The 22,711-nt window shown below is 52.2% G+C and overlaps 11 protein-coding genes and 1 long non-coding RNA gene across 14 annotated transcripts; 6 read left to right on the top strand and 6 right to left on the bottom strand.

Annotated features, from left to right (window-relative positions):
• Positions 1–8: 8 nt before the first annotated feature.
• LOC9651641 lies at positions 9–667 on the top strand. The gene is made up of 3 exons (XM_002968644.2): positions 9–246; positions 305–419; positions 471–667. Exons 1-3 carry the CDS (start codon positions 25–27, stop codon positions 542–544), a joined length of 411 nt encoding a protein of 136 aa, XP_002968690.1. The 5' UTR covers positions 9–24; the 3' UTR covers positions 545–667.
• LOC9650801 (RNA-binding protein 1) lies at positions 591–2,894 on the bottom strand. The gene is made up of 7 exons (XM_002968916.2): positions 2,720–2,894; positions 2,395–2,469; positions 1,962–2,125; positions 1,613–1,898; positions 1,471–1,532; positions 1,329–1,410; positions 591–1,261 (listed from the first exon to the last, which is right to left on the bottom strand). The coding sequence occupies exons 1-7, from the start codon at positions 2,892–2,894 to the stop codon at positions 1,116–1,118; spliced, it is 990 nt and encodes a 329-aa protein (XP_002968962.2). The 3' UTR covers positions 591–1,115.
• Positions 2,895–2,991: 97 nt separating this feature from the next.
• On the top strand, positions 2,992–4,111 carry LOC112345969 (eukaryotic translation initiation factor 4B2-like). The gene is made up of 5 exons (XM_024673832.1): positions 2,992–3,047; positions 3,114–3,229; positions 3,332–3,442; positions 3,543–3,969; positions 4,026–4,111. Exons 2-4 carry the CDS (start codon positions 3,119–3,121, stop codon positions 3,723–3,725), a joined length of 405 nt encoding a protein of 134 aa, XP_024529600.1. The 5' UTR covers positions 2,992–3,047; positions 3,114–3,118; the 3' UTR covers positions 3,726–3,969; positions 4,026–4,111.
• A 178-nt stretch (positions 4,112–4,289) lies between these two features.
• On the bottom strand, positions 4,290–4,911 carry LOC9651642 (pathogenesis-related protein PRMS). The gene has a single exon (XM_002968917.2). The coding sequence runs from the start codon at positions 4,848–4,850 to the stop codon at positions 4,347–4,349; it is 504 nt and encodes a 167-aa protein (XP_002968963.2). The 5' UTR covers positions 4,851–4,911; the 3' UTR covers positions 4,290–4,346.
• A 461-nt stretch (positions 4,912–5,372) lies between these two features.
• On the bottom strand, positions 5,373–7,623 carry LOC9651643 (glycerol-3-phosphate acyltransferase 5). Its single transcript, XM_002968918.2, has 2 exons — positions 6,501–7,623; positions 5,373–6,430 (listed from the first exon to the last, which is right to left on the bottom strand). The coding sequence occupies exons 1-2, from the start codon at positions 7,284–7,286 to the stop codon at positions 5,480–5,482; spliced, it is 1,737 nt and encodes a 578-aa protein (XP_002968964.2). The 5' UTR covers positions 7,287–7,623; the 3' UTR covers positions 5,373–5,479.
• Positions 7,624–8,310: 687 nt separating this feature from the next.
• Positions 8,311–10,060, top strand: LOC112346030 (trihelix transcription factor GTL1-like). Its single transcript, XM_024673967.1, has 2 exons — positions 8,311–9,859; positions 9,931–10,060. The coding sequence occupies exons 1-2, from the start codon at positions 8,332–8,334 to the stop codon at positions 9,936–9,938; spliced, it is 1,536 nt and encodes a 511-aa protein (XP_024529735.1). The 5' UTR covers positions 8,311–8,331; the 3' UTR covers positions 9,939–10,060.
• Positions 9,956–10,210, bottom strand: LOC112346031. Its single transcript, XR_002992255.1, has 2 exons — positions 10,134–10,210; positions 9,956–10,077 (listed from the first exon to the last, which is right to left on the bottom strand). It is a non-coding gene; the product is annotated as an uncharacterized LOC112346031 (long non-coding RNA).
• On the top strand, positions 10,026–11,515 carry LOC9651644 (haloacid dehalogenase-like hydrolase domain-containing protein 3). Of its 3 annotated transcripts, none has more exons than XM_024673969.1 (9): positions 10,026–10,118; positions 10,191–10,293; positions 10,349–10,453; positions 10,510–10,592; positions 10,643–10,726; positions 10,771–10,982; positions 11,028–11,101; positions 11,167–11,260; positions 11,324–11,515. In XM_024673969.1, the coding sequence occupies exons 2-9, from the start codon at positions 10,191–10,193 to the stop codon at positions 11,397–11,399; spliced, it is 831 nt and encodes a 276-aa protein (XP_024529737.1). In that variant the 5' UTR covers positions 10,026–10,118; the 3' UTR covers positions 11,400–11,515. The 3 variants fall into 3 exon arrangements, with proteins under 3 accessions (XP_024529737.1, XP_024529738.1, XP_024529736.1); XM_024673970.1 differs by lacking the exon at positions 10,026–10,118 and having other exon boundaries at positions 10,157–10,293; positions 10,771–10,846; positions 10,910–10,982; XM_024673968.1 differs by lacking the exon at positions 10,026–10,118 and having other exon boundaries at positions 10,157–10,293.
• A 1,430-nt stretch (positions 11,516–12,945) lies between these two features.
• LOC9651645 lies at positions 12,946–14,728 on the bottom strand. Its single transcript, XM_002968920.2, has 2 exons — positions 14,297–14,728; positions 12,946–14,225 (listed from the first exon to the last, which is right to left on the bottom strand). The coding sequence occupies exons 1-2, from the start codon at positions 14,679–14,681 to the stop codon at positions 13,027–13,029; spliced, it is 1,584 nt and encodes a 527-aa protein (XP_002968966.1). The 5' UTR covers positions 14,682–14,728; the 3' UTR covers positions 12,946–13,026.
• Positions 14,729–16,125: 1,397 nt separating this feature from the next.
• LOC9651646 (serine hydroxymethyltransferase 4) lies at positions 16,126–18,453 on the top strand. Its single transcript, XM_002968646.2, has 4 exons — positions 16,126–17,365; positions 17,447–17,840; positions 17,906–18,007; positions 18,058–18,453. The coding sequence occupies exons 1-4, from the start codon at positions 16,304–16,306 to the stop codon at positions 18,306–18,308; spliced, it is 1,809 nt and encodes a 602-aa protein (XP_002968692.2). The 5' UTR covers positions 16,126–16,303; the 3' UTR covers positions 18,309–18,453.
• Positions 18,454–18,506: 53 nt separating this feature from the next.
• On the top strand, positions 18,507–19,784 carry LOC112345990 (protein ENL-like). Its single transcript, XM_024673891.1, has one exon. The coding sequence runs from the start codon at positions 18,507–18,509 to the stop codon at positions 19,782–19,784; it is 1,278 nt and encodes a 425-aa protein (XP_024529659.1).
• Positions 19,785–20,834: 1,050 nt separating this feature from the next.
• On the bottom strand, positions 20,835–22,589 carry LOC112345941. The gene is made up of 4 exons (XM_024673710.1): positions 21,216–22,589; positions 21,071–21,151; positions 20,968–21,004; positions 20,835–20,912 (listed from the first exon to the last, which is right to left on the bottom strand). Exon 1 carries the CDS (start codon positions 22,563–22,565, stop codon positions 21,267–21,269), a length of 1,299 nt encoding a protein of 432 aa, XP_024529478.1. The 5' UTR covers positions 22,566–22,589; the 3' UTR covers positions 20,835–20,912; positions 20,968–21,004; positions 21,071–21,151; positions 21,216–21,266.
• Positions 22,590–22,711: the final 122 nt, after the last annotated feature.

The following is a 22,711-nucleotide window of genomic DNA, read 5'->3' on the forward strand; positions in this document are numbered from 1 at the left end:
GGGTAGAAGAGTTCGAAGAACAGAATGGGGAAGAAGGAAGATAGCGTCCCGCCATGGCGCCAGCCGCCGCCACAGCGCAACAAGTACGAGAAGCTGGGAATGCGGGCGACGCACGAGCACGGCAATACAGCGATGATGTACGCGCCAAAGCGAGGAGCTGGAATGGACGACGACGCCGCCGCCAAGGACGGGCTCATGGACGAGATTGATCCGGAGCTCCGCCTTGCTTTCAGCAGGAATTTCCAGGTGAGAAGGAGAGACAATGGACAAGAGATTTCATCAAGCTCTCAATCTCTCATGACAGTTCCTCCGGAGGACTTTCAGCATTGAGACGCTCCTCAGGCCTCTACCTCCGCAAATCGCCCAGAACGTAGCTCTCAACCTCGGCTTCTTCTCCCGGATTTTCACGCAGTTCTTCGGTAACTTCGTCTTGCCAGTCCAAAGATTCTCACTTGCTCTCCTTGTTCCAGATCCCAGAGGAATCCGCGACGTGAGAAGCTCCATGGGTCTTGGAGAAGAGCGATCATCCAGGCGAGTAAGCTAAGAATTATCGAGACAATGCACGGAAGAAAAACAAAAGGACAAAAAAAAAAGAGAAGAGAGTTCCATTGTTTGAACTGTGACAACGATTTCTAAATCGCGAAATCCAAAAGCACGATGATGATAATAGCGTCTAGCCCAGAGCCAGCACCTCCTTGGAGAGGGCCATTTTCTTCTTCCAGGAAATAGATACACGGTAGCGTGTGTATAGTAGTAGTAGTAGTAGAGTACTAGTGTGCCTCGGTTCTTCGCTCAGCGTTCCAGTATGTATAAAAAATCTTTCTCCCAAACTGGCCTTGCTTTCTCAACAGGCTGCTTGCTTGTGATGTTGTTAGTAAACTCGGCCGAGCAAATTCTTTGCGCACCTTTTTTTTTACCACGCGCTTCTCCCCCACCTATAAAAGTTTCCTCCTCCTACCTTGCTTGATCCTTGATCTTGTCAGTTTTTTTGTTGTTTTTCTGTTTTTTTTTTTTTTTTTTTGCGTTTTTTTTACCTCTGCTTTTCTTCCCCTTGATCCTCCTCGACTCGATTCGGTCTTTTTTGTTTTTGTCTCGCTTCTTTTAACTCTGCCGCTTTAGTGCCTTCGATCCCGTCGTGGTGACCGGTCCCGGCCGCGATAAGGGGACCTGTCTCGAGCACCCGCGCCTCTAGGCCCTGGATATCGCGCAAACGTCAAGCGCAGGACGTAAGAGTCGGGGTCGTTCTCGTCGAACTTATAGCCTGCGTAAAACGAATCTCGAGTGGTCACACACCGATTCATCAAGAGATTTCATCTGCTGAGACGAACCTTGTAATGCTTCTAAAGCCGTCGCTGCGCACCTGGGATCGGCGAACTCCACAAAACATAGCACGATCTTCTCTCCTACCGCCTGAAACACAGAAAACAAAACGTTAGACTCGTGCACGGGCCCAAACAAAAGCTCACACACTCGTTTAGCATCTTTGTGCACCACTCGCACTTCCTTGAAACCAATGAATGGACGGAAGATATCTGAGAACAGAAGCGACTCAGTAAAACCAAAAAGAGGAGAAGAAGAGAATGAGAACAAACGGAAGAAAAAGTTTACTCACGTGCGGCTTCACGTCGAGTGCAATCTATAGGAAGCCCATCGACAAAAAGTGTAGCTGAGGCTTCGGGGGGTAAAATATCAGGTCCGCCACGAAGAACATCTTGGTCCTGCGGCCCTGGTAACCCGAGTCTTCCTAACGCAAAATCATAAGCACCCAGCCGTGCTCCTTGACTGAGGAGGGTCTGATCGTCGAGGACACCCCCCAAACCGGATGCCCCTAATACGCCGAGACCACCGGTTCCAGTGGTCAAACTAACAAGCTCGGATGTAGTTAATCCCTGGTAAAGCTGTGACAAAGAAAAACGAAAAAGAATGTTCAGACATGACGAAGGAATCCAGTTTCTGCATACCCCATTTCTCAAAAGCGAAGAGCCGGCACCAAGACTATCGTAAGCAGCATGGGCAGCCAGGTCCTCATACGCGAGGTCCCTGGAGCTGTAGCCACCGAGGTCGCGTAAACCTCCAGCAGCAGTTCTTGATGTGCCATAACTGCTTTTCGAGGGTGTAAGATCCTCTGCAAAAACCAAAGCCAAAAAAAAAACCAAAAAAATAAAAAACTCATGAGTACAAAAGTAGCAAAAAGAAAAAAGAAAACATAAAGAAGAAAAAAAAAAAGAACGAGCTCTGAAGCGGCCTAACCTCTCTACAGTCTCACAGAAACAGGAAAAATCTAGAGACAAAGGCTAAGAAAAACGAAACGATCGGCAAGAAGAAAAAAAGAGGAGGAAAAAAAATAAAGATGGAAAAGAAACTCCAAAGGCAAAGAGGGTGAAGGGGACACACCCCTTCTGTCGCTCCCAAAGTGCCAGTTAGCCGTGAAGTCGGTCATGTCGCTAGGATCCCGTGTTCCTCGTAAACCTGCAGTGAATGCAGCCATCACTGACAGTCTTCCAGCCAAAATTCTTTCCAGTCACACACTGTGCCTGCGGATTTCCCCCCCGCCCCTCTTACCCTAACCCTGCTGCTCTAGCTACCGCTCACGAGCTCGAAATCTCCATGCCTTCCCCTCTCTCATCCAAACCCTACCCCGAATTCCTTTCCTCTCCCTCTCTCTCGCGCTAGCGCCTTGCTCGATCTCGCGAATCCATGGAAAGCAATGTGGGCGTACCTGGATGCCGCCGTGAGGAACAGGAACCAAGCCCCCAAGCGCCGCCGTCGTCGTCGCCCGCCAAACAAGCTCTAGGTAGGGCTTGTGAAGTAAGCCCAGTTACAAAAGAAAAAATGCCACGTCGGACGTACGGGGCCGTACCGGAGCTGCGTGATGTGGCCGATGAGGCCGACATGGAGCCGGCCACCCGGGCGGGAGAGGGCCACGTGGCTGTGGCGTTTGTTTGGATTTTCCGGTTTGAAATTCTGGCTGCCATTGATCAAGGCGGGAAGGGCAAGCGGCGGGGCAGCGCGGGAGTGGGCATCGATCGATCGGTCCATCCATTTGTGTAAGTGCGCCGCTTTCTTTCGCATCGATCGATCCATCGGCCGTGCCCTGATCTTGGCGCTTTCAGTGGGGATGAGTTACGCCGCGGAGATCGAGAGCTCGGTGGTCAGGCCGAAGCTAAACTTGCAGCCCAGGAGCTCCGTGGCGGATCTTGCTGGGATGGGAGCGAAATACGCCAACAAGGTCCGTTTGAATTGATCCTCTCTCTCTCTCTCTCTCTCTCTCTGTCTGTGTTTGTTTACATTTGCATTGTCTAAAAGAGGATTCGTTTAAGACTGTGTGTAGCCCAGCCCGTTTGGAGCTGCTCGTCCAAGGGAACAAGTCCTAGCGGAGCGCCAAGGAAAGAAGGAGGAGGACGTTTTCAAGGAGCAAGCACAGAAGGAATGGAAAGGCAGCGTAAGTTTCTTTTTTTCTTTTGCGCTTTTCCCAGGAACTTCGAAGAACTTGGTTTTTTATCTATCTTTGTGGCACCTAATGTCTTTTTTTTATGCTTTAGATCATACTAACTGAACCGCAACGCGAGGAGAAAAGAGCGGCCGAAGCCGAGCTTGCTTCTGCTCGCCGGGAGCTGGAAGCCGAGGTCGATCCGGTCAAGCTCAAGACTCTCAAGGAGGACGTGATCATCAAGCAACGGAAGCTCGAGGGTCTACTCAACTCATTCGAGGCAAGCTTGTTTTGATCTTCGAAAGCACTTAAAGAGATGGGATCAACTCCAGAGACTCGCCGTTCAGACTGCTCAGTCCGGAGGCATCCGACGCTCTTACGACAAGAAGCAGCGCGGCGATCTAGTCTTCGCAGAGCAACCTCAAGACGGATTCATCAGCTTCTCCTCCAGAGTCCGGCTAGGATCATCGAACTACGAGAGCTGGAGTGGCGGCTATAGGGGACGAGCGAATCTAACCCAGTGCTTTACCTGTGGCGAGGTAAAAGTTTTCTTCCTTGTCTTTCGATACTCAAGTTGATATATCGTTTTCAACAGATCGGCCACTTCTCTCGTGACTGCCGAAACAGCAACTACGCGAGAGGCCGTCCGTGTTTCACTTGCGGCCAAGAGGGCCATTACTCCCGTGAGTGCCCGCTCCTTCTCACTGGCTCTTACGGAATGGCCGGCTATGGCTTCCCAGAATTTATCCACAGCGGCTACGATCAGAGCGGCAGTAAAGCGAGCCTCCGAGGCTACAACCCGGGAGCAACGTATTGACTGATCCATCATCCATCACTCCATCGAGCTTTACGACTTGGGAAAGAAGAAAACACGCTACGCTTACTACCACTTCAACTTTGTACTGATACATTTTGGTTAAAATGGTCTCTGGCCATTGTTTCCAGGAGGGAAATAGTCGCACGCCATGAACACGTCTCCACGGCCACACTGGACTCGAGCACAGCCAACCCGGCGCGAGAACCTCGACACCACCTGGGTGTAGTGGCCGCAGGCACCGCGGCCGCCAAGGCAAGAGTTTGTGCCATAGTCATACCACCGCCGCTCGCTCATCCACGACTCGACAGCGTCGGATGGATTCCAGCTCCGCCCAGCGCCGCCACTCCCCCAGAAGATGTTCTCGCCGTAGGGGCCTCGCGAGTGCTGGAGCGAGCAGGCTCCAAAGATCCTCCTCGAGTTCGCCCAGGCGAGCGCGAAGGCCGCGAGGCGATCGTCCCAGACGAGGGGGGCGACCCCGACTCGAGCTCTTGCAGCGTTTTGCGGATCCAGGAACGAAGAAGACAAAGAAGAAAAAGAAGAAGAATGGATCACGTCCGCCATAGCCAGGATGGAAAGCAAGAGCAAACCGATGAGCGAATTCATGAAGAAAAGTTCAAGGGAGGCTTTGTGACAGGATTGGTTTTAAAGAACTTTTTGGGGTGTCAATTCCAGATCTCGTACACTCGAGTCTCCATCACTTCCATAACCATTGCATATGCCCGGCCTTTAAAAGTTGGCAGACATTTCGGTAAAGGCGCCCGTTTTCGAAATGGGTGGTAGTTAGGGTTAGGGTAAAAGAGTTTAGGTTGTTTGTCGCGATCCGTGAAGTCTACTGCTTGATTGATCCGCGCGAGGGTCCCAAGGATATAAAGTTTGGATTGGTTGGAAAACTATTGCGATTGTGGAGCTCTCGTTTGGTTGACACATCGGCATGGATTGGGATTGTTGCAAATCCAAAGTCATGCGCGATGTGGAGCGAGACGAGCAAGGCGTGAAATCCTGATTCGCCAGGATCTATTTGGTGAGACGAAACAACGTATAAACAACAACAAACGAAGATTGGGAACTGGGAGGGAGAAATCATATATAAAGTTTGGATCAATCAAATCAAAGATCTCGTCACCATGTATAAGGGACTCCTTTTTGTTCTTGACGTAAGAAGAATGTAATGTACAAAGCGCTTATCGAGCCGTGTCCCTAGAAGAGGAAAAAAAGACAAAACCAATAACACTCTAGATCTTGCCACCTTGCCGGCATTGAAAAAGCCCTAGAAATCTCCCCCCCGCCACCTTTGCATGGATCTTCTCGTGGGTCGATCGCTCACCCTTGACGATCCCATCGTTCCCAGCCAGCATCCGGTACTTGTCCCTCCTCGTGAAATTCGTGCACTCGTAGCCAAGAGCCCTCGCCAGCTTCTCCTGGACGAAGTTGGCCACCTCGATGCTCGTCCTCTTGCCGGACGAGACCGTCCACTCGTCGGGCACGCGATCCAGGAACTCGATAGTGTAGGCCGGGAAGGGATTGAGCAGGAAGAAGAGCGGATCCAGCGCCTTCCACCCCCGCGCCGTGGATCCATGGAAGAACTGGAAGCGCACCGCCACCGCCACCGGCACGATGATGTCCGTGAGCTCCGCGAAGAGGGAGCTGAATCGCAGCAAGTAGGGCTCGCGGCACGTCGTGCCCTCGGGGCACATCACGAGATCGCCTTGCGCGAGCAGCGCCCGGATGGCGCGCGCGTCCTGGCTGCGCGATCGCGTCAGCCGCATCGTCTTGATCGGCGCCAGCAGCTCCGAGACGCGGCTGATGCTGTAGGTGACCGCCGTGACGCGCCGGCTGGCGCACACCGAGAGGAAGAGCGGATCCACCAGCATCCGGTGCGTGGCGACGAAGAGGACGCCGTGGCCGTGGATCCGCGCCGCCGCCGGCGGGCTGCCGCGCATTCGGATCTGGAGCCCCAGCAGCGCCTCGAGGAATCCCGCCAGGGGGACGCTGGGGCTGAGCACCGCGACGAGCATGCGCGGGATGGCGAGGAGGAAGCCGAAGGGCAGCCACAGGAAGATCGCGAGCGCCGCCAGCGGCGTGGGGCGGATGGCGAATCGGCCGTCGTGGAAGACGAGCGGCTTGGGGTAGAGGCTGCGCGGCACGGGATCCACCGCCTTGGAGCTGGGCACGAGATAGGCCTCCTGGAAGAGGAAGGAAGAAATTTGGGGAAAAACACCATTAGAACCGTTTGAAAAAAATATCGATCGTTACCTTGCAGAGGGGCAGGAAGCGCGATTCCGGCGCGCGATCGCTGCTGCACAGCCCAATCCCGGGCCTCTGATCCGCGAAGCAGTCCCTGAATGCCTGTTCTTCGCTGGAGCCGTCGCCGCCGCGCACGAACCCCGTGCAAATCCCGCCGCGAGTCACCTCCAACTCGGGGCCGACGACGCGCTCCACGCCCAGGAATTCGCGCAGGAAGGGCTCCGCGAGCATCCGGGGCGTGGCGGTGACGACGATCCGGCGCGGGCACGCCATGAACACGCGGTAGGCATCCGGATGCATGTCCTCGAGGAAGAATTTGGGAAGAACGGCGTGCGCGACGGTGGCCACGGCCGATTCGCGGGCGCCACACACGGCGATGAAGATCGAGAGGCGCGTGGCCAGGGATGTGGAGACGAGCGCCCCGGCGGCGAGGATGAGCGGGTACATCACCAGGAGGAGGAGCGCGCGCGGGAAGCCGCCGCCGGCCTCGAAGGCGACGAGGAAGAAGTAGGGGAAGGAATTGGCGGAGCGGAGGAGCGTGCCGTGGAGATCGGACACCACGCTGGCGGCGTCACGGCCATCCAGGCAGCAATTCTCGATCGAGTCCGCGAATGTGGGCGGCGCCGCCGCTGCGTCGTGCTGGTGGTGCTTGGGCGGCGGTGGCGATGGCGCTGCTGCTCCCCTGGTGGCCGCCATGGATTTCCTCCAGCGGCGAGCCCATGAATTGGCCTGGACTAGCAAAAACCACACCGCTACGAAATCCTCGAGCCCCACAAGCTCTCGAAACGACCTCATGGCTGTCCGCCACAAAACTTATGATCGCTCCTCTCGCTCTTTCGCTATCCGCCTCTACTCCTCTTCTTTCCTCTTGCCTCTCGCGTGGAATTTAATGTCGCTCAACGAAAGAATCGACCCAGCAACAACAAGAGCGCCTTCCTTTCCGAGTCTTCTTCACTCTCTTCCCTCTCTACTCTCCTTTCAAGCGATCAATCGACACAAAAATCTTTGCTCCTTCCCGCGGCCTCGGAATCCTCCCCGCACCGGATCAAACCAAGCATCGTTTTAGATTCCCGCGAGAATCTTCGTCCCGTATGAACTTCCCCGCTGACAAGCGATCAGCAAGAAAGAAGAAAGAAACTAGTTCTTCTAGGGCAAATGTGTGGTGGTGGTGAGAAGCTTCTGCTAAATCTAGCTAGCAGCACCGGGTCACATGATGAGTCCGTTATCGGTCAAGCGCGGGGGAATATCCACCGACCGCGCGGTGGAATCTCCCATAGTCAACGCGGTGGGCGGCACGACAGACTGTATCGCCGCCGTGTGTTGTTTGGTTTAATAAATCAAAACAAGTGCTTTTTAAAACCTTGTAGTGTTGGAGAACACGAGAAACTACGACCACGCGACGCCGCACACGCAGGCGCTGACCAGGTGACCATTTCATAGTAATGAATGCCGCGCGCTTCGGAGCGTACTCTCTCCAAACAGTATGAATACTATAGACCGTAGTGGAGACAGTACCCCCCAAAATACAGCCAGGAAGGAAGCGCGCGGCACGCTCGAGAGCGCCAGCCAGTTGTACGATCTTAATGGCGGAGAAGAAGAAGGCATCTCGGCGTATATTCCATGGCCTTTTCAATTTCGGTGGTGGCATTCAATGGCCCAGTGTCCCTTTAATGGCGGGAGAAATTCTTTCTTCCCTCGGTCGGTCCTCTTTTTTCCCGTGATTGTGTGTGAAGGAATCAAATCTCGCGGATTCCCTTCGCGCTACATTTAGCTAAGCTCTTACGAGAAATTTGAATTTGTTATTTTCGTGTATCCGGATAGAGCCCTAAAATCCGGGAATATGCCCCGAATGGAGGAAGCGATGGAGCAGGACGACGAGGAGGAATGGCGCGACGAGGACGAGGCTTCGTCGGCGGTCGAGACAGGTTGTTGCTCATCCCAATCCATCCCATTGTTCGCTCTCTCGCTGCTCCAATCCTTCCCAGCACCGTCGCACGACTCGCTCTTCTCGATCCCTGCCGCTGCCGCTACCGCTCCCGGCCTGGGGATCGATCCGGAAGCTCCCGCCGGGGTTTGCAGCTCGTCGGCGCAGGGCGCGTCGATCGCCGTGCCGCGGTCCTTGATCCCGGTGGAACCCTGCGCCAAGAACGAGGAGAATGACAAGAGCAAGGGCAACGCCGCGCACAACAGCAGCAGCGAGCAGCCGGGCAGCAAGAAGAGCCGCTCCAAGAACTGGACGCGATTGGAGATGCTCAAGCTCATCGGGCTCCGCGCGGATTACGAGGCGCGCTTCTGCGGCGGCGGCAAGAAGATGGAGCTGTGGGACGAGATCGCCGAGGCCTTGAACCGCGAGGGGATCTCCAGGGACGGGCAGCAGTGTAGGGACAAGTGGGAGAAGCTGGGCGCGAGCTACAAGGAGGTCAGGGATGGGAACAAGCCCAAGGAGGACTTCTTGCTCTACGATGTTCTCCACCCGGTCTTGTCCGGGAGAATGGCGGGGCCGAGGAATTCCAATGCTGGCAGGATGGATGAAGATCATCGCCACCAACACCAGCAGTTCGATCACCCTCAAGAACAGGGATTTGCAAACCACGAGCAGCGCGAGGACGCCCTCAACGTTGACGAGGACGAGGTGCTGGATGGATCTGGAGGAAATGTTGGTGCGAGCTCCCAAGGTGGTGGCGGGTCTGGGCGAGCGAGGAAGAAACGCAAGTTGCCCAAGTACGTCCCTGTCGCCGACGTTGCGGTGGTCCAGAGCTTGGTGGAAGCGGTGGTGGCGAAGCAGCAGAGGTTCTTCCGGGACCTCCTGGATTCCATGGAGCGGCGGGAGCAAATGCGAGAGCAAATACGGCAGGAGCGCGAGGAGCAGTGGAGATCCGAGGACCGAGCTCAGAGGGCTGCGTTCAACAACGCGATGATCTTCCTCACTCAAAAGCTGGTTGGCAACAACGACAGTGCTGGTCTCTTCGCCGCCGCCGGGCAGTTCCAGCAACTTAACAACGGGCTCTCGAATTCCCAGCCAAAGCCGGAAGGATTCGCGGGTGGCGGAGCGAAAAAGCGGAGCAAGAACTGGAAGCGGGCCGAGGTCCTCCAGCTGATAAAGCTCCGGGGTGACATGGAAGCGCAGTTCTCGAGTGGGACGAGGCGAGCAGCAGTGTGGGAGGAGCTTTCGGAGGTTCTCATGGCTCAGGGGATCCCCAGGGACGGCAAACAATGCAGGGAGAAGTGGGACAAGCTGACCGCTGCGTACAAGGACGTGAGCGACGGCGTCAAGGAGCCAGCGGACATGCCATACTTCACGGAGCTTTCGGCTGCTCTCAAGAAGCCAGCCGCGCTAGAAGTCCCTCCGATGGTGGCAGCAGTAACAGGTTCGGGAATTCTAACTGAAGTTGCTCCTGCTGCCTCGTGATTTCTAGCTTTCTTTTTCTTCTCTTTTCAGAGTTATGAGCAACGAAGTCTGTGTGTTGCTTCGGAGGAAGAAGCAGCAAATGGCATCTATCAATTTATGGTCTACTTGTTGACTCCTCAAGAGTTGTGAGATTTGGGAGTTCAGATCTTCGGTTGTCTTCTACTTCTCTTTGCTCTTCTGAGATTTACATTGCTCGTTTGGGTTTATATCCGACAGAGGTCTGTGTTTTTTACCTTTTTCCTTCGTTTGGCATTGATGTTGCTCCTCTCCGGCGTATGAACGTTTCCAAGATGGCGAGCTTTGGAGTAAGCCCAAGGTGGAAGGTGGGTCTTTGCAATCGGCACAAGCGGCGGCAGTGGGTTCGTCCCGTATCGTGCTCAAGCCCAGGCAAAAGTAAGAAAATCCTTCGTTCTTTTATGTTTGCATCCGACACTTACCTCTCATCCAGATTCACCTCCGGCTTATAGAGCCCTTTTGGTCGATGTGGGTGGAACGCTGCTGGAAACATCTCAGCCAGTGCCGCAAGTGTACGCTTCATTCGGCTCCAAGTACGGTGAGTAGGGTCTATCACATTTTCTATTGACATGCGCTGACTTTTACCCTCCCCAGGAATTCAGGCTGATGCCGATGCAATCAAAAAGGGTTTTAAGAAAGCATTCAGTGAACCATGGCCGGAAAGACTTCGCTACGAGGTTCGTCCGTAGTTACATTTTTTTTTTTGTGGGTTGAGCTTTGAGTCCAGGGTGATGGTCGGAGGTTTTGGAAGTATGCGGTTGCCACCGCAACAGGCTGTGATAATGATGACTACTTTGAAGAACTCTATCAGGTGAGCAAGGTTACTTTTTAGTGGATCATCTATGTTCTTGTCAGTATTTTGGAAGAGGTGATGCATGGAAGCTTGTCGATGGTGCAGAGCGCGCATTGAAGGACCTGCGAGGTGCAGGAGGCAAGTTGATTTTGTTTTCCCTAGGAAGATCTTGCGATTTCTCACGTGCTTTTTGGCCTCCAGTACAGCTTGCCGTCGTTTCCAACTTTGATTCTCGCCTTCGTCCCATTCTGGCAGAGCTGAACATATCCGATGTGTAAGAGAAGCTTTTTCTTCCTACGGCCTTACGGCTGGTTTGCAGGTTTGATGCTCTTGTTATCTCTTCTGAAATTGGTCACGAGAAACCAGCGAAGGAAATATTTCTGACCGCACTGGGTACTCTCTCAATGCTAAGATTGACACTGGAAAATCTCAATCTCTTAATTCTTCGAGGCATGCAGATGAGCTCGGGGTGCAAGCCAGAGACACAGTTCATGTTGGAGATGACCCCGTGGCGGACAAGCAAGGAGCGAATGCTGTTGGAATCGATGCATGGTGAGAGCCTGTGAAAGGAAAGGGCCTTCTAAGCGGCATGTCCTCTGACGAGTTTACTTGCAGGCTATGGAAAAAAGAAGTCAAGTCGTTTGAAGAGATCAAGGACCGCATATTGGTGCCGACAAGCTTTCCAAAATAATTTTGCTTTCCTGTAATATTATAGAAGGGACAACTATACGCAAGAAAGTTCTGTGCTTGATAACAGTCTATACTGGCATCCCTCAATAAATATGTTCTTAAATTGTTTGGGCTAAACATAATTAAAGCAAAAATTTCTATTCAAAGTTCATATAGTTCATTTTTATAAAAAAACTAAGTAAAATATGAATTTTAGAATTGAGCAAGGAGTGACTTCTAGCTATGAGAAAATGTGGTTACCTGAAGTATCTGGCGGTCTAATTGGCAGGACATAAAAACTGGCCTTTGAGAACTTCCTTACAGAACGAATACAAGTTGTAAGCGAAGTCATTAGGACTTTGCAACAAGAGGACTAACAAAAACAATTGTCATGGTTCTTACTTGCTTGCCAAGAGTGCATCTTTCTCGCTGCTAATGACCACCGAAACGATTAGACTTCATATGTCTAGTCATGTCAAACTAGCAATTTGTTTTACTCTGCTCCACAGTCCTTGACGCCGCCATTTTTTCTTCACTAGCAACCACGAGAGCAGCTGCCATACAGCAAAATCCATAAACAAAAAAACGATACGTTCTAAGCTTACAGCTTTACCATGAGCCGCTGCCACCACAGGAAGAGTGAGCGAAGTCAACAAAAAAGCGGCCTCTAGGTTCCATCAGCAACTTCCACTTGGGCTTGAGAAACGATTGAGAGAAGAGCAAGTGCCTGAAAAATCATGTCAGAACTGGTAGCAATGACAACCAAATGCTTTGCTCGAAGTGCCAATATAAACATCGATTTTCCTTCGACACCATAAGCTTGAGCCACCCCACCTCCATTTTCACCACAAAGTGCAGGTTAGTTTGAACACTATGAGATGTTACAGAAAACTTACAACCAGAAGGAAGTTACACTAATGCCGCAGTTGAACCAGCTTGTCCAGGGGGCGAAATCTCCATCTACACCAGAGCCTTTGATTGATGGTAGAGATGAGATACCTGTCAGTAACCACGACCTTCCTCTCGACTTTGCACTTAAGACAAAAGAAAAGATTAAAACACGCAAGTCAAACTTACAGCATAAAATCTCATGTTATTCTGCTTTTGAGCCACCCGAAACATAATTTAACTCATCGGAAAAGATAGCTATCTTGATCTGCAAGAAGTCTGAAAGTTGTGGTCACAACAGCCATATGAGCTGCAAATTCTGTAGGACACAGTAAGCTACAGACGGAGAAAAGTAACAGGATTGTAGCATAGTGAAAAAGAAACATCGGCGCTGTTAGAGCCGATTCAAGTCTTCTATGATGAATTGTGCAACCACAAATGAGACTAGAGCCTCTTGGTCCCTTTCCAAATTGGATAGCAGCCTGGAAAGGAATAGAAAGAAATTGGCAAAGGTAAAGAATAGAATGGATGGTAGCACCTTGGATGCGGCGGAGCGAACACCGGATGCATGGATAATCGTTTCCAGAAAACTGGATGAGCAATCGCATTTTTTCTTTCTCTCACGCGCATGAATCGAAAGAGCTTGCGATCAAGTGCACGATCGCATGACGGCCACGCATCGTCTTCTTTCATGGATTTCATGGAGAACATTTGTTTTAGGGTTCCAAACGTGTCAAATCCCTCCAAAAAATGCTTTTGAACTAACTGGGGCAAATAGCCGTGAGGAGGATGTGGACGAGCATTAGATCGACGAAGTAGCGGTGGCCGATGCCGCCATGCCAGGACGAGAGCGATGGCGGCCGCCCATAGTGCCCTCCATCGCTGCAGCAGTGATCGTAGTGCCAGGGAAAGGTCATGTCGTAGGCATCCACAAATCTTGCATGATCCATGGCGCGCCGGATCTTCTCCCCGAGTATCGCATTGAAGGCTTCCATCTTGGCGGGGTTGGATTGCATTCCTCTCGACGCGCCTGCGGGCGTGACGGTGGAGCGGAAGATCACTCTCGTGCCTGTGCCGTTGACGAGCTCCTTCCAGAAGGCCGTGGCGTAGTCGGCGGCGGCGGCGAATTCCGCCGCGCTGTTCCATCGAATCCCGTCGTGGAGGCCCGAGTTGAGGATGACCGCGTCGGGAGACCCATCGCGGAAGAACTCGTCCTCCACAAACTCGCGATACTGCTGTTCGTAGAGTGATTCTAGACCGCGGTCGTCTCTCGATGGATCCGGGTGGCCATTGAAAACGCTCACGACTTCCATCTTCTGCGAAGAATTGGAAGGATTGGCGACAGTGGTGCTGAAAGTCCGTGGAAGCAGGCCTTGGTGAAATCCCAGCACGAAGTTCATGAGGTTGCGAATGGTGTCCTGGTGGTTTGAGTCCCCCCAGAAGAAGATCTTCTTCCCGTCCAAGCACTGCCACGCCTCAGACTGGTTCCAGAGATGGAACTCGCAGGTTCCAGTGGAGTAGACCCATCCATTGCTTTCCAGGCTTGCCAGAGTTCCTGTGCAGCGTGAGGACGTTGTCTCGCAGTACTTCTCGTCGCCGTCCAGGCAGAGGTATCGTCCATCGTGGTCTAGCTCGCAGGATTTCTCGTTTGAAGTCAGTGATCTCGTCCATTGCCCCCACCACTTTGTTGGTGCTGACGATTTCAAGTCGTTGCTTGTGCAAACTGGGAGTGGCCTTGAGCGGTGATGCTCGCCGCTGGACGTGAAGTTGATCTGGAGAACGAACTGTTCCTGACCGCGGAACCATCTCTCCGGGTGTGAATCCATTCCATGCAAATTTGCGAAGAGAAGGATGGCCTTGAAGCTGTAAATCCCGGCAAAATCTCCATCAACCTTGAGCTCCACGAGGTATGAGCCGTCTCCAAAGTCCGTTGTTGGTGGTCGTGACTTCCACTTTGGACCTACTTGCAGATTTCTCAGGAACGAAGAACGAAAAACAACAAGTTGTTATAAACGACAAGTTGCCTCGTACCTGAGAGATCTGTCTCATAGAAATCTCCTCCAAAGCACCTCTTGCTTCCATCGGCGGCGAATGAAACGATCCAAAACCTGTGAACCTGATCCGTGGACAAGGTGATGATCCCGCTGCTCTCCTCCGGCCTGGGAACTCCAAACAGGTACCCGAATGCCGTGCTCACGTTGTGACAGCTCCTTGTCCCATTTTCAGACAAACGCAAGAGATCGAAGCCTGTTGAAGGACCGGATGGCTGGGAAAATTGGGGGGAATTGACTTCCTTTCCGCTCTGGAGGAGGAGAGAGCCCTTCCGGAACCTGGAGGGCACAAAATAGAGTAGGATCGTCGAGACGAGCAGAAGGATCACTAGAGCGCTGCCGGCTGGCCAAGCCCGAGCCGTCATGCTGGGGCCTAATTGGGTGCCAACACTTTCAGGAGATGCGATCAAACAAGGCAATTTCGCCGTCAGAGCGGTTTAAGGATTTCTTACACATGACAAATGGCGCTCCTCCTGTTCCCGGACCGTTACTTACTTGCAGGGCTCCTTCAAAGAGTGGGCCAACTACATTCCCAGCTCCGCAAAAACGAAGATATCCTAGAATATTTTTCAATGTAAAGGTTAATCTGCCACACTTTAAGCATATACGGTTTTGATAGGCGTTAGTTTGTTTCATTAATTATACTAAACTATACACCATTGTTGCCTATCCTCAATGTTGAACTCAATGTCCAAGTGACAGAACTTGGTTTCTACTTTGGCAAGATGTTCACTCACCCCACTTTTCACTACATTGTAAATGTCGTTGGATTGTGGGTTTAATGATCGATCATCACGCAAGAAGATGGATCTTAATTTGAGAAGAAAAGTGATTGAGATCATATATTACCTTAACTAAATGTAATAATACATAGGTAATACAGATAGCCATTGCGATTCAAAACACATAACGATTCCGTCACCTTGACGAAAATTAAAGTTATATACCACTGATCATAGCAGATCTTGACCACTATTGCTGCTGTCGCTCCTAGATCACGATCTACAGAACTCACCAGATCAGTGGCGATGTCTGCGCCAATTTGGACAGCAAGCATCCTCTGGATCCACATCGTGGTCAAATACGTGGTAAGGCCAAATTAGTTTTTCATAATCAAAGTAAGTCAATAGTTTCTAACCTGTTAAAGGAGCAAATTATTTTCTTTAACCATGTTCTAAATGTTAAACCATACAACGCTGGTTTCCTTATTTACTTACTTTAAATTTTATTTATTTTTGTTACTATAATATAAGTACAGCGTGGATTTCATTGAGATATGGTAATAAAAATATATATATTTAATTTAAATAAGCAAACCAATTCGATCTAAGAAAATCCTCTTGCTGAAAATGGCATGTGTCAGAGACAAAAATCCTGCCAATGTTACATAGTTACCCATCAATCTATTAGAGAACTGGTCAAAAGAAAAAAGTTGAAAGAAGAGAGCTTGAAAAGGAAAACTCAGAGCATTTTTTATTACCTTGGACAAACCAAGTGCTCTTGATCAAACTTCCAACTTCTACTGGCACGATGCCACGACTAGAGGCTTCAGGAAGGTTGATATAGAATTTGCTCTTGAATCTAGTTATATAAAATCTAACGGGAGGTTTGGTGTGGTCGGATATACCTTATCAAATGATAGCATCGCGCAAGATCCAATTCTGTGGCCTGTCCCAAGCCCCAAAATACTTAGCTTAATATACGTGCCAACTTGTCGTCCCAATCACTGTGTCAGAATCTTGACTAAGCCCTAAATCATTTTAGGGCTCTTGAAAGTGGAAACGAATATTCTCTTTCTTTTCTTTCTTTCTTTCTTCTGTTATTTGGACCAGGGGGGATGTATGTATCTAGGGCTCCACGCTTCGAGGCCAAGGCGATTCTCTACCCTGTAAGTTTTCGATCGCTTCCTAGGCATTCATCCATGGCGGCGGCGCAATCGAGTTGGTGCTGTTGTTGATTCCTTGCCACACCTTGATTTTTGGGGCCGATGAGTGATGAGGATTCCAAGCCAGCTTTGCAGCAAGAATTCTCCGGCGAGAATGGAAGAATCCACGCTCCCGTAGCTGCGAAGAACCGCGGGGATTGCAGCGTGTTCCAGAGCTGGCAGCAGCATGGATTGGGGGGTAAAAGGCAGCACACTGTCCTCGAGGGTTCACTGGTAGCAAGAGCAAAGAGAAGCAAGGAGGAGCTTGTGCCTTCCAACCAGATCACCGCTACCGCTTTCAAGCCACTGGCAAGATCTTTAGCTCGTCATCCCCGGGGTCTCCAGCCAGGTTTGATGCAGCTCCCGGAGACACCATGCCCGGAGCATTCGGTAAGCTCCGTCCAGAGCTCCCACCACGGTTGCGAAGAAGATGGTGCCAAGGCGGCGCGCAAGAGCACGAGAGAGTGGGGGAACCAGCCACTCTCGGTGCTGGATCCCAAGCTCTGGGACTTGATGGAGCACGAAAAGTCCAGGCAGTGGAAGGGGATCGAGCTGATAGCGTCCGAGAACTACACGTCCCAGGCGGTGCTGGAAGCTCTTGGAAGCCATCTCACGAACAAGTATAGCGAAGGCTATCCGGGAGCTCGCTGCTATGGTGGCAACGAGTATATCGACCAGATCGAGGCGCTGTGCTGCAACCGAGCTCTGGAAGCTTTCCACCTCAACTCCAAGAGCTGGGGAGTGAACGTCCAGCCTTACTCGTGCACGTCCGCCAACTTTGCGGTGTTCACGGCGCTCTTGCAACCCAAGGACCGGATCATGGGACTGGACGTTCTCTCCGGTGGCCACCCAAGCCATGGCTACACCATCGCCGGGAGGAAGAAGGTTTCGGCGACTTCCATCCATTTCGAGACGCTGGCTTACAGTGTCGACCCCCAGACGGGGCTCATCGACTACGAGAATCTGGAGAGACTGGTGAGCGCTTACAGACCGGCAATTCTCGTGTGTGGAGGGAGTGCCTATCCCCGGGAGTGGAAGTACGAGAATTTTCGCCATCTCGCGGACAAGTATGGTGCTATTCTTATGTGTGACATGGCTCATGTCAGTGGACTTGTTGCTGCTCAGGTACACTACTTCTCTTTCTCTCACTCACTTTTATATCTTTTCTTTCTTCCTTGTATCTTACGATAGCTGCTTTTTTTGCAGGAGTGTGTAAGTCCCTTTGAGTACTGCGATATAGTGACTTCCACAACACACAAGATTCTAAGAGGCCCGCGAGGAGGAATGGTGTTTTTCAGGAAAGGAGCGAGGCCTCGCAAGAATGGCAGCACTGCCGAGGAGAGCTCGTATGACTACGAGGAAAAGATCAACTTTACGATTTTTCGGTCCCTGCAAGGGGGACCTCACAACAACCATATCGCAGGCCTGGCTGTCGCGTTGAAGCAGGTTGCTAGCAAAGAGTACAAGGACTACATACGACAAGTGCTCCAGAATACCAAGGCTTTAGCTGATGCTATGGTCAGGCGTAATTTCAAGCTTGTTACTGGCGGGACGGATAATCATTTGTTGATTTGGGATTTACGGCCTCTCGGCATCACGGGTAAGTAACGACGTTCAGAGCAGTTCTTGTAACTGACTCTCCCGTTTTCTTCGTTTCTTTTCCAGGCGCATGGTTTGAGAAAGTCACGGAGTTATGTCACATTACCGTGAACAAGTGTACTGTTTATGGCGACAGCTCCGTAAGAGGTCCTGGAGGAATTCGCATTGGTATGAGTTGTATGGCTCTCGAGCATAACGTAATGTATCTTTTTTCCCAGGTTCCCCAGCCATGACCTCGAGAGGATGCGTTGAAAAAGACTTTGAGACCATCGCCGAGCTTCTCAGCAACGCTGTGACTATTGCGCAGAGTTTGCAGAGAGACTGCAAGTCGCAGAAGGATCCCAAGCTGGCGAGCAGCAGCGTAGTTCAAAGCAACAAAGATGTGGTGGAGCTCAAGCGAAAGGTGGAACAGTTTTCGTCCGCGTTTGAGATGCCTGGCTTCGACACGGGAAGCATGAAATACAGGTGAATCAAAGGGGACGCTGTAGATACTGGGAGGAAACATCATCACAATGATCACATTTCGACACACCGTTATTCAATCTCTCGTTTTTTGTAGAGCGGTCGATGCTTCTTCAGTGACACATCACAAAACGAATCAGTTAAGTTGGTTGTATGGTTTTCCTTTCTTGTTTTCTCCTACCAGAGCAAAGCAATCTAGCGCAGGATGCTGGAAGATGGAAAGTTTTACAGGCCAGCACGGAGGAGGCTCCAGCCCGACTTGGTGCACAGGAACATCACCCAGCGAGAGCCTTTCATGTACGGGACGCTCCTCTCCGACTGCCTGCCTCGCAAGAGGCCCACAGTCTTCAGGGAGAGGCCCCTCCAGGAATGGCTCGTCTCGACTCTGGTGCACAGGAAGAGGCCACCGCTGCCGCGGGAGAGGCCGATCTCCAGGTCCATGGTAGCCGACTTCCTCCACAAGCGGCGAGAGCGCGAGAGACGGCCGCAAGAAGTCCACCACCACCCGGAGAAGGTATTTGGATCCAAAGGCTCGAGCTTGAGCAGGCGGTGCAAGTCGGCTCCTGGCCACCGCCGGAGGGAGCAAGCTCTGCTCGCCAGGCCGTCGGTCTCCGCCAGTGGAAGCCGAGAGGAGTTCTCGATGATCCGAGCTCTCATCGACGAGGTGCTGCCCAAGGAGAGAGACAAGCCGACGAAGACGAGCACCACCACGGCGACGACGACTCCATCGCCCAAGCAGCAAAGGTGGCGGAACTACTCCGCGGTGGCCAAGCTCATGAAGAGCAACCTGGACGTTAAGGCAGTGAAAGCAGCAGCCAGGGACGAGAAAGATGGTGAGGTGGTGGCGTCACCTCCGCGGCCATGGCCCGTCCGACCGGCCAGCGCTCCCTTCAAGCTGTCCCCGCAGAACATGAGCCCGGACGTCCTCGCGGAGACGCTGGCGACGAAGAAGAAGAACTTCCTGCGCAAGAGACCCGCCACCGCGCCGCCGCCCCGGCCGATGTTCCACTTGCCACTGTCGAGGATCCACCACCATAACCCGCCAAAGGCTCCTCCGGCCAAGCCAGCCGAGTGTGCCGCCAGCCGGAAGCCCAGCGTTGGATCCTCGAGCTCCGACGCTGCCAAGGACGTGCCGCGCTCCTGGTCCGCGAGCTCGTCGTCCGAGTCGCACGTAGCCGCGGCCACCACCACCGCCACCACGTCGCAGAGCTCCGCGGAGAATGAGAAGAGTGGACGTAGAGTCCGGTTGCGGTCCCCCCGGCATTTGAGGAACAAGGCCTTCGAGAGTGGTGAGGATGATTCTTCGTCGGCTTCTCCTTCGAGTTCTTCGAGCTCTTCTTCGACGACGTCGTCTTCGTCGCTCTCTTCCGAGAGTGGTTCCGAGAGCTCCGAGGAGTCGTCGCTGTCGTCCTTCATTGAGCTGCCGACGCCGTCGACGCTGGATCCCGACTCCATCGACGAGTGGCTGAGGAAAAGGTCATAGAAAACTTCCAGAAAAGTTGGCTCCGAAAGTGAGAACCCGGGTAGCAAAGAACAAAGTAAAATTGACGCTCATGTTGTCATTGGAGTTTTCAGTTTGTTTTGCTTGACACAAAACCAGCGAAATCACAAACGAGTTTTTCTTTTGTGTCTTATAGAAGGAGAGTTTCCATGGGAAACAAAGGAGAGTAGAGCAGCCATAAAAGCAAACGACCGAAAGCTTTGATCTTCATGCAATGCAAGGAGTTATTATTTTACAGTGGTGGAACTTCTCTCTCTTTTCTCTTCTTCCTCTCTTCCAATTTCTCAAAATGCAGGCAGCGATCGATCGAGGAGACCCAAAACGCATCGAGGAGACCCAAAACGCGACGAGGGCCGAGAAAACAAAAAAAAAAAACCTTCTCTCCTTTCCCATCTCCATAGAAGATTTTGCTGAGCAAGAAATCTCCCTTGTCCCCCTCTCGCATCGCCCGTCCACCTCTAGAACCTCTACACGAAATCTACACCGCCCTCGACGAGCTTGCTCGAAAAGGCCCTGAGCATCCGCTGCTTGTTAGCCTCCTCCACCTTTCTCATCTCCTCCTCCATCTGGAAAACCACCTCTTTCACCTCCTTGAGCTTGAGCCTGGACGCTAGAAGCTCGCCCACCCTGGCGGCCCGGGCCACGGACTCGAGCTGGGCCATCTCTTCCCGCAGCTGGGCCTCTCTCGAGTCGCACATTGCCACCGTGCGCGTGGTGATGCGGTGGATCACATGAGCGGTCATGTGCCGGCTGAAGAGCTGCACCTTGAGCACATACGGCTTGAGAAACTTTGCCAGATTCGGGGGCGATGTCATGCCTCCAAGAACCCTATAGAGAAAACTTGGGTTTATCAACCAAAGGCCCCTTCTTCTTCTTCGATTTGCCTTCGTCTCAAGAGGTCCTGCGTTTCGTTGTAAAAGAAGAGACATACCTCTCGGTTCCAGTCGTAGATGTTTTAACTGCGAAGTTCTCTGCATTCCAAGGGAAGGCTGTCAAAGTTGTAACAAAGCAGACGCTACTTTACCTCGAAAGGATTCATTCACGTTGTTAGACCAGTGTTCCTCCACGCAATTCTTTTTTACGTGGAGCAGCAACATAGAACGCAACCGTCTGCGCAATCCAAGGTATGTATGAGAGACAAAACTAGATAGCCAGCTATACTTACCGGAAGCCAGGTCTGGTACACGAGAACTCCCCATCCTCTGCGTTCCAAGAGAAGATTGTCAAAGCTGTAACGTGCTCCTTAACGAAAGCAAACGCTACATTACCTCGAAATCGTGATCAGTGTTCCTGCATGGGCTAGAAATGCTTGGACGAACTTCCTTTTTACGTGGAGCAGCAACCATAGTCTGCGCAATGCAAGGTATGTATGAGAGACGCAAAAGAAAAAGCTAGTTAACCAGCTAGACTTACCGGAAGCCAGGTCTGGTGGCACACGCAAACTCCCGATGCTTCAAGGGAGCTCTATTTCGGCTGATCCCTGAAGAAGCTATCGTCTTTCTTCCCGTTTATAGCCCGAGACAAGTAGGCCTGGAGCTGGAGCCTCTCCCTTTCGGACACCTCCAGCCGCTGCCTCAAAGCTGCCTGCTGAGCGACCAGAGCTTGCACTTGGTCCTGCAACACACTCTTTTCCTGCTGGACGAGATTAAGCTGCACCTCCCATTGCACCTGTTGCTGGTGCTCGGCTTCGCAGCGACGCTTGATCTCATCTAGCTCCGATTCCAGCTGAGTAACTCTCTTCTCAGCCTGCTGCTCAGTCCCACGGTTTTGTTGCTCGGAGCCATTACTTCTAATCCAGTCAGTCACTTTCTCTAGCAGGTTTAGAGCATACTCGGGCCCTTCACGAGCATTACTCTTTTGCTTCTTAGCGGCACCTTTTGCTTCGTGCTGTTTCCTCGGCCGTTTCTCTCCACCATTTACTCCAGAGTGCTGCTGCTGGACGGTGCTTCCATCCCCCTCACGACCAGAGGTAGCTAGCTCCAATCCCATCGCTTGATCCTTTGGGCGTTGGACTTTCAGAGCATGGACGACGGGAGGCGACTCCATTCCCAATCCGGTATCTACGAGCAACTCGTCGTCCCTCGCCATTCCCAGCTGATAGTGTATGATCTGAGTGAGATACTGTGTGTACTCGAACGCGCTCTGGGACGTTCCCCGGACTTTCTCACACTGAGCTTGGATCCTGTGACTCATATACCCGGCCCAGTCTAGCACGGCCTTGGTCTCCCAGACATACTTGGCCGCGTACAAAATCTCCGCACTCACGTACGTGCAGTTCACCTTGCAGCTCATCCTGTCCACCATGAAGCTCACAAACTCCTTGAAGTGGGGATCGGACAGCGCCTTGACGCTAAAGCCGTTGTGCTTCACCTTGACGGTTGGCCCGTTGTACATGCTGTAGAGCTCTTCAGAGGTGAGCTTGGGAACCTCCTTGACTGCCTTCCCGCCATGAGGGAGCTTGAGAACCACCTGGACGATCTTCGGGCCCGTCTGGACAACTTCCTGCCTCACATACCCTGATCCATGCTTCTTGTAGCTGCATAGAAACTCTCGGCACAGCGCCTCGTCCCCCCGGACAAACTTGGACTGGAAGAAGCAGGAAAGACCCATCTGCGAGAGGTCGGAGAGGAACGGTTCCTGCGTCAGTGACTTCCACAGCAGTGGCTTTAGCGTCTTGAACTGAACCTTCTCCAGGCGCTGCGACAACGCATTTCCATAGCCTTCTTCCGACTCCCCTGGTTCCCCTTGAATCAACTTCACCATTTTTTCTCTTTTTTTTTTTTCCTTTGTTTTTTCCCTTTTCTATGGCTGCTTAATGTGGGTGCCTAAAAGTAGAACTCCCTTGCCGATCGGACACGGCCATACCCAGATTCCAGAGCACCCTACCAAACCCCAAACTCACCGAGTAG

The sequence above is a fragment of the Selaginella moellendorffii genome, unplaced genomic scaffold, assembly GCF_000143415.4.
Source record: "Selaginella moellendorffii unplaced genomic scaffold, v1.0 SELMOscaffold_11, whole genome shotgun sequence".
In the NCBI taxonomy this organism is placed as follows: Eukaryota; Viridiplantae; Streptophyta; class Lycopodiopsida; order Selaginellales; family Selaginellaceae; genus Selaginella; species Selaginella moellendorffii.

Excerpts from the sequence above, each read along its gene's own strand:
- LOC9651641 (XM_002968644.2), top strand. The coding sequence starts at position 25 with ATGGGGAAGAAGGAAGATAGCGTCCCGCCATGGCGCCAGCCGCCGCCA. Across the intron at positions 247-304 it reads CTTTCAGCAGGAATTTCCAG|TTCCTCCGGAGGACTTTCAG; the intron begins GTGAGAAGGAGA and ends CTCTCATGACAG. Across the intron at positions 420-470 it reads GATTTTCACGCAGTTCTTCG|ATCCCAGAGGAATCCGCGAC; the intron begins GTAACTTCGTCT and ends TCCTTGTTCCAG.
- LOC9650801 (XM_002968916.2), bottom strand. The coding sequence starts at position 2,894 with ATGTCGGCCTCATCGGCCACATCACGCAGCTCCGGTACGGCCCCGTAC. Across the intron at positions 1,411-1,470 it reads TGCACAAAGATGCTAAACGA|GCGGTAGGAGAGAAGATCGT; the intron begins GTGTGTGAGCTT and ends TCTGTGTTTCAG. Across the intron at positions 1,262-1,328 it reads GGCTTTAGAAGCATTACAAG|GCTATAAGTTCGACGAGAAC; the intron begins GTTCGTCTCAGC and ends CGTTTTACGCAG.
- LOC112345969 (XM_024673832.1), top strand. The coding sequence starts at position 3,119 with ATGAGTTACGCCGCGGAGATCGAGAGCTCGGTGGTCAGGCCGAAGCTA. Across the intron at positions 3,230-3,331 it reads GAGCGAAATACGCCAACAAG|CCCAGCCCGTTTGGAGCTGC; the intron begins GTCCGTTTGAAT and ends GACTGTGTGTAG. Across the intron at positions 3,443-3,542 it reads AGAAGGAATGGAAAGGCAGC|ATCATACTAACTGAACCGCA; the intron begins GTAAGTTTCTTT and ends TTTATGCTTTAG.
- LOC9651642 (XM_002968917.2), bottom strand. The coding sequence starts at position 4,850 with ATGAATTCGCTCATCGGTTTGCTCTTGCTTTCCATCCTGGCTATGGCG.
- LOC9651643 (XM_002968918.2), bottom strand. The coding sequence starts at position 7,286 with ATGAGGTCGTTTCGAGAGCTTGTGGGGCTCGAGGATTTCGTAGCGGTG. Across the intron at positions 6,431-6,500 it reads GCTTCCTGCCCCTCTGCAAG|GAGGCCTATCTCGTGCCCAG; the intron begins GTAACGATCGAT and ends TTCCTCTTCCAG.
- LOC112346030 (XM_024673967.1), top strand. The coding sequence starts at position 8,332 with ATGCCCCGAATGGAGGAAGCGATGGAGCAGGACGACGAGGAGGAATGG.
- LOC9651644 (XM_024673968.1), top strand. The coding sequence starts at position 10,176 with ATGAACGTTTCCAAGATGGCGAGCTTTGGAGTAAGCCCAAGGTGGAAG. Across the intron at positions 10,727-10,770 it reads ACTTTGAAGAACTCTATCAG|TATTTTGGAAGAGGTGATGC; the intron begins GTGAGCAAGGTT and ends TGTTCTTGTCAG. Across the intron at positions 10,983-11,027 it reads GAGCTGAACATATCCGATGT|GTTTGATGCTCTTGTTATCT; the intron begins GTAAGAGAAGCT and ends GCTGGTTTGCAG.
- LOC9651645 (XM_002968920.2), bottom strand. The coding sequence starts at position 14,681 with ATGACGGCTCGGGCTTGGCCAGCCGGCAGCGCTCTAGTGATCCTTCTG. Across the intron at positions 14,226-14,296 it reads CTATGAGACAGATCTCTCAG|GTCCAAAGTGGAAGTCACGA; the intron begins GTACGAGGCAAC and ends ATCTGCAAGTAG.
- LOC9651646 (XM_002968646.2), top strand. The coding sequence starts at position 16,304 with ATGAGTGATGAGGATTCCAAGCCAGCTTTGCAGCAAGAATTCTCCGGC. Across the intron at positions 17,366-17,446 it reads GTGGACTTGTTGCTGCTCAG|GAGTGTGTAAGTCCCTTTGA; the intron begins GTACACTACTTC and ends CTTTTTTTGCAG. Across the intron at positions 18,008-18,057 it reads TCCTGGAGGAATTCGCATTG|GTTCCCCAGCCATGACCTCG; the intron begins GTATGAGTTGTA and ends CTTTTTTCCCAG.
- LOC112345990 (XM_024673891.1), top strand. The coding sequence starts at position 18,507 with ATGCTGGAAGATGGAAAGTTTTACAGGCCAGCACGGAGGAGGCTCCAG.
- LOC112345941 (XM_024673710.1), bottom strand. The coding sequence starts at position 22,565 with ATGGTGAAGTTGATTCAAGGGGAACCAGGGGAGTCGGAAGAAGGCTAT.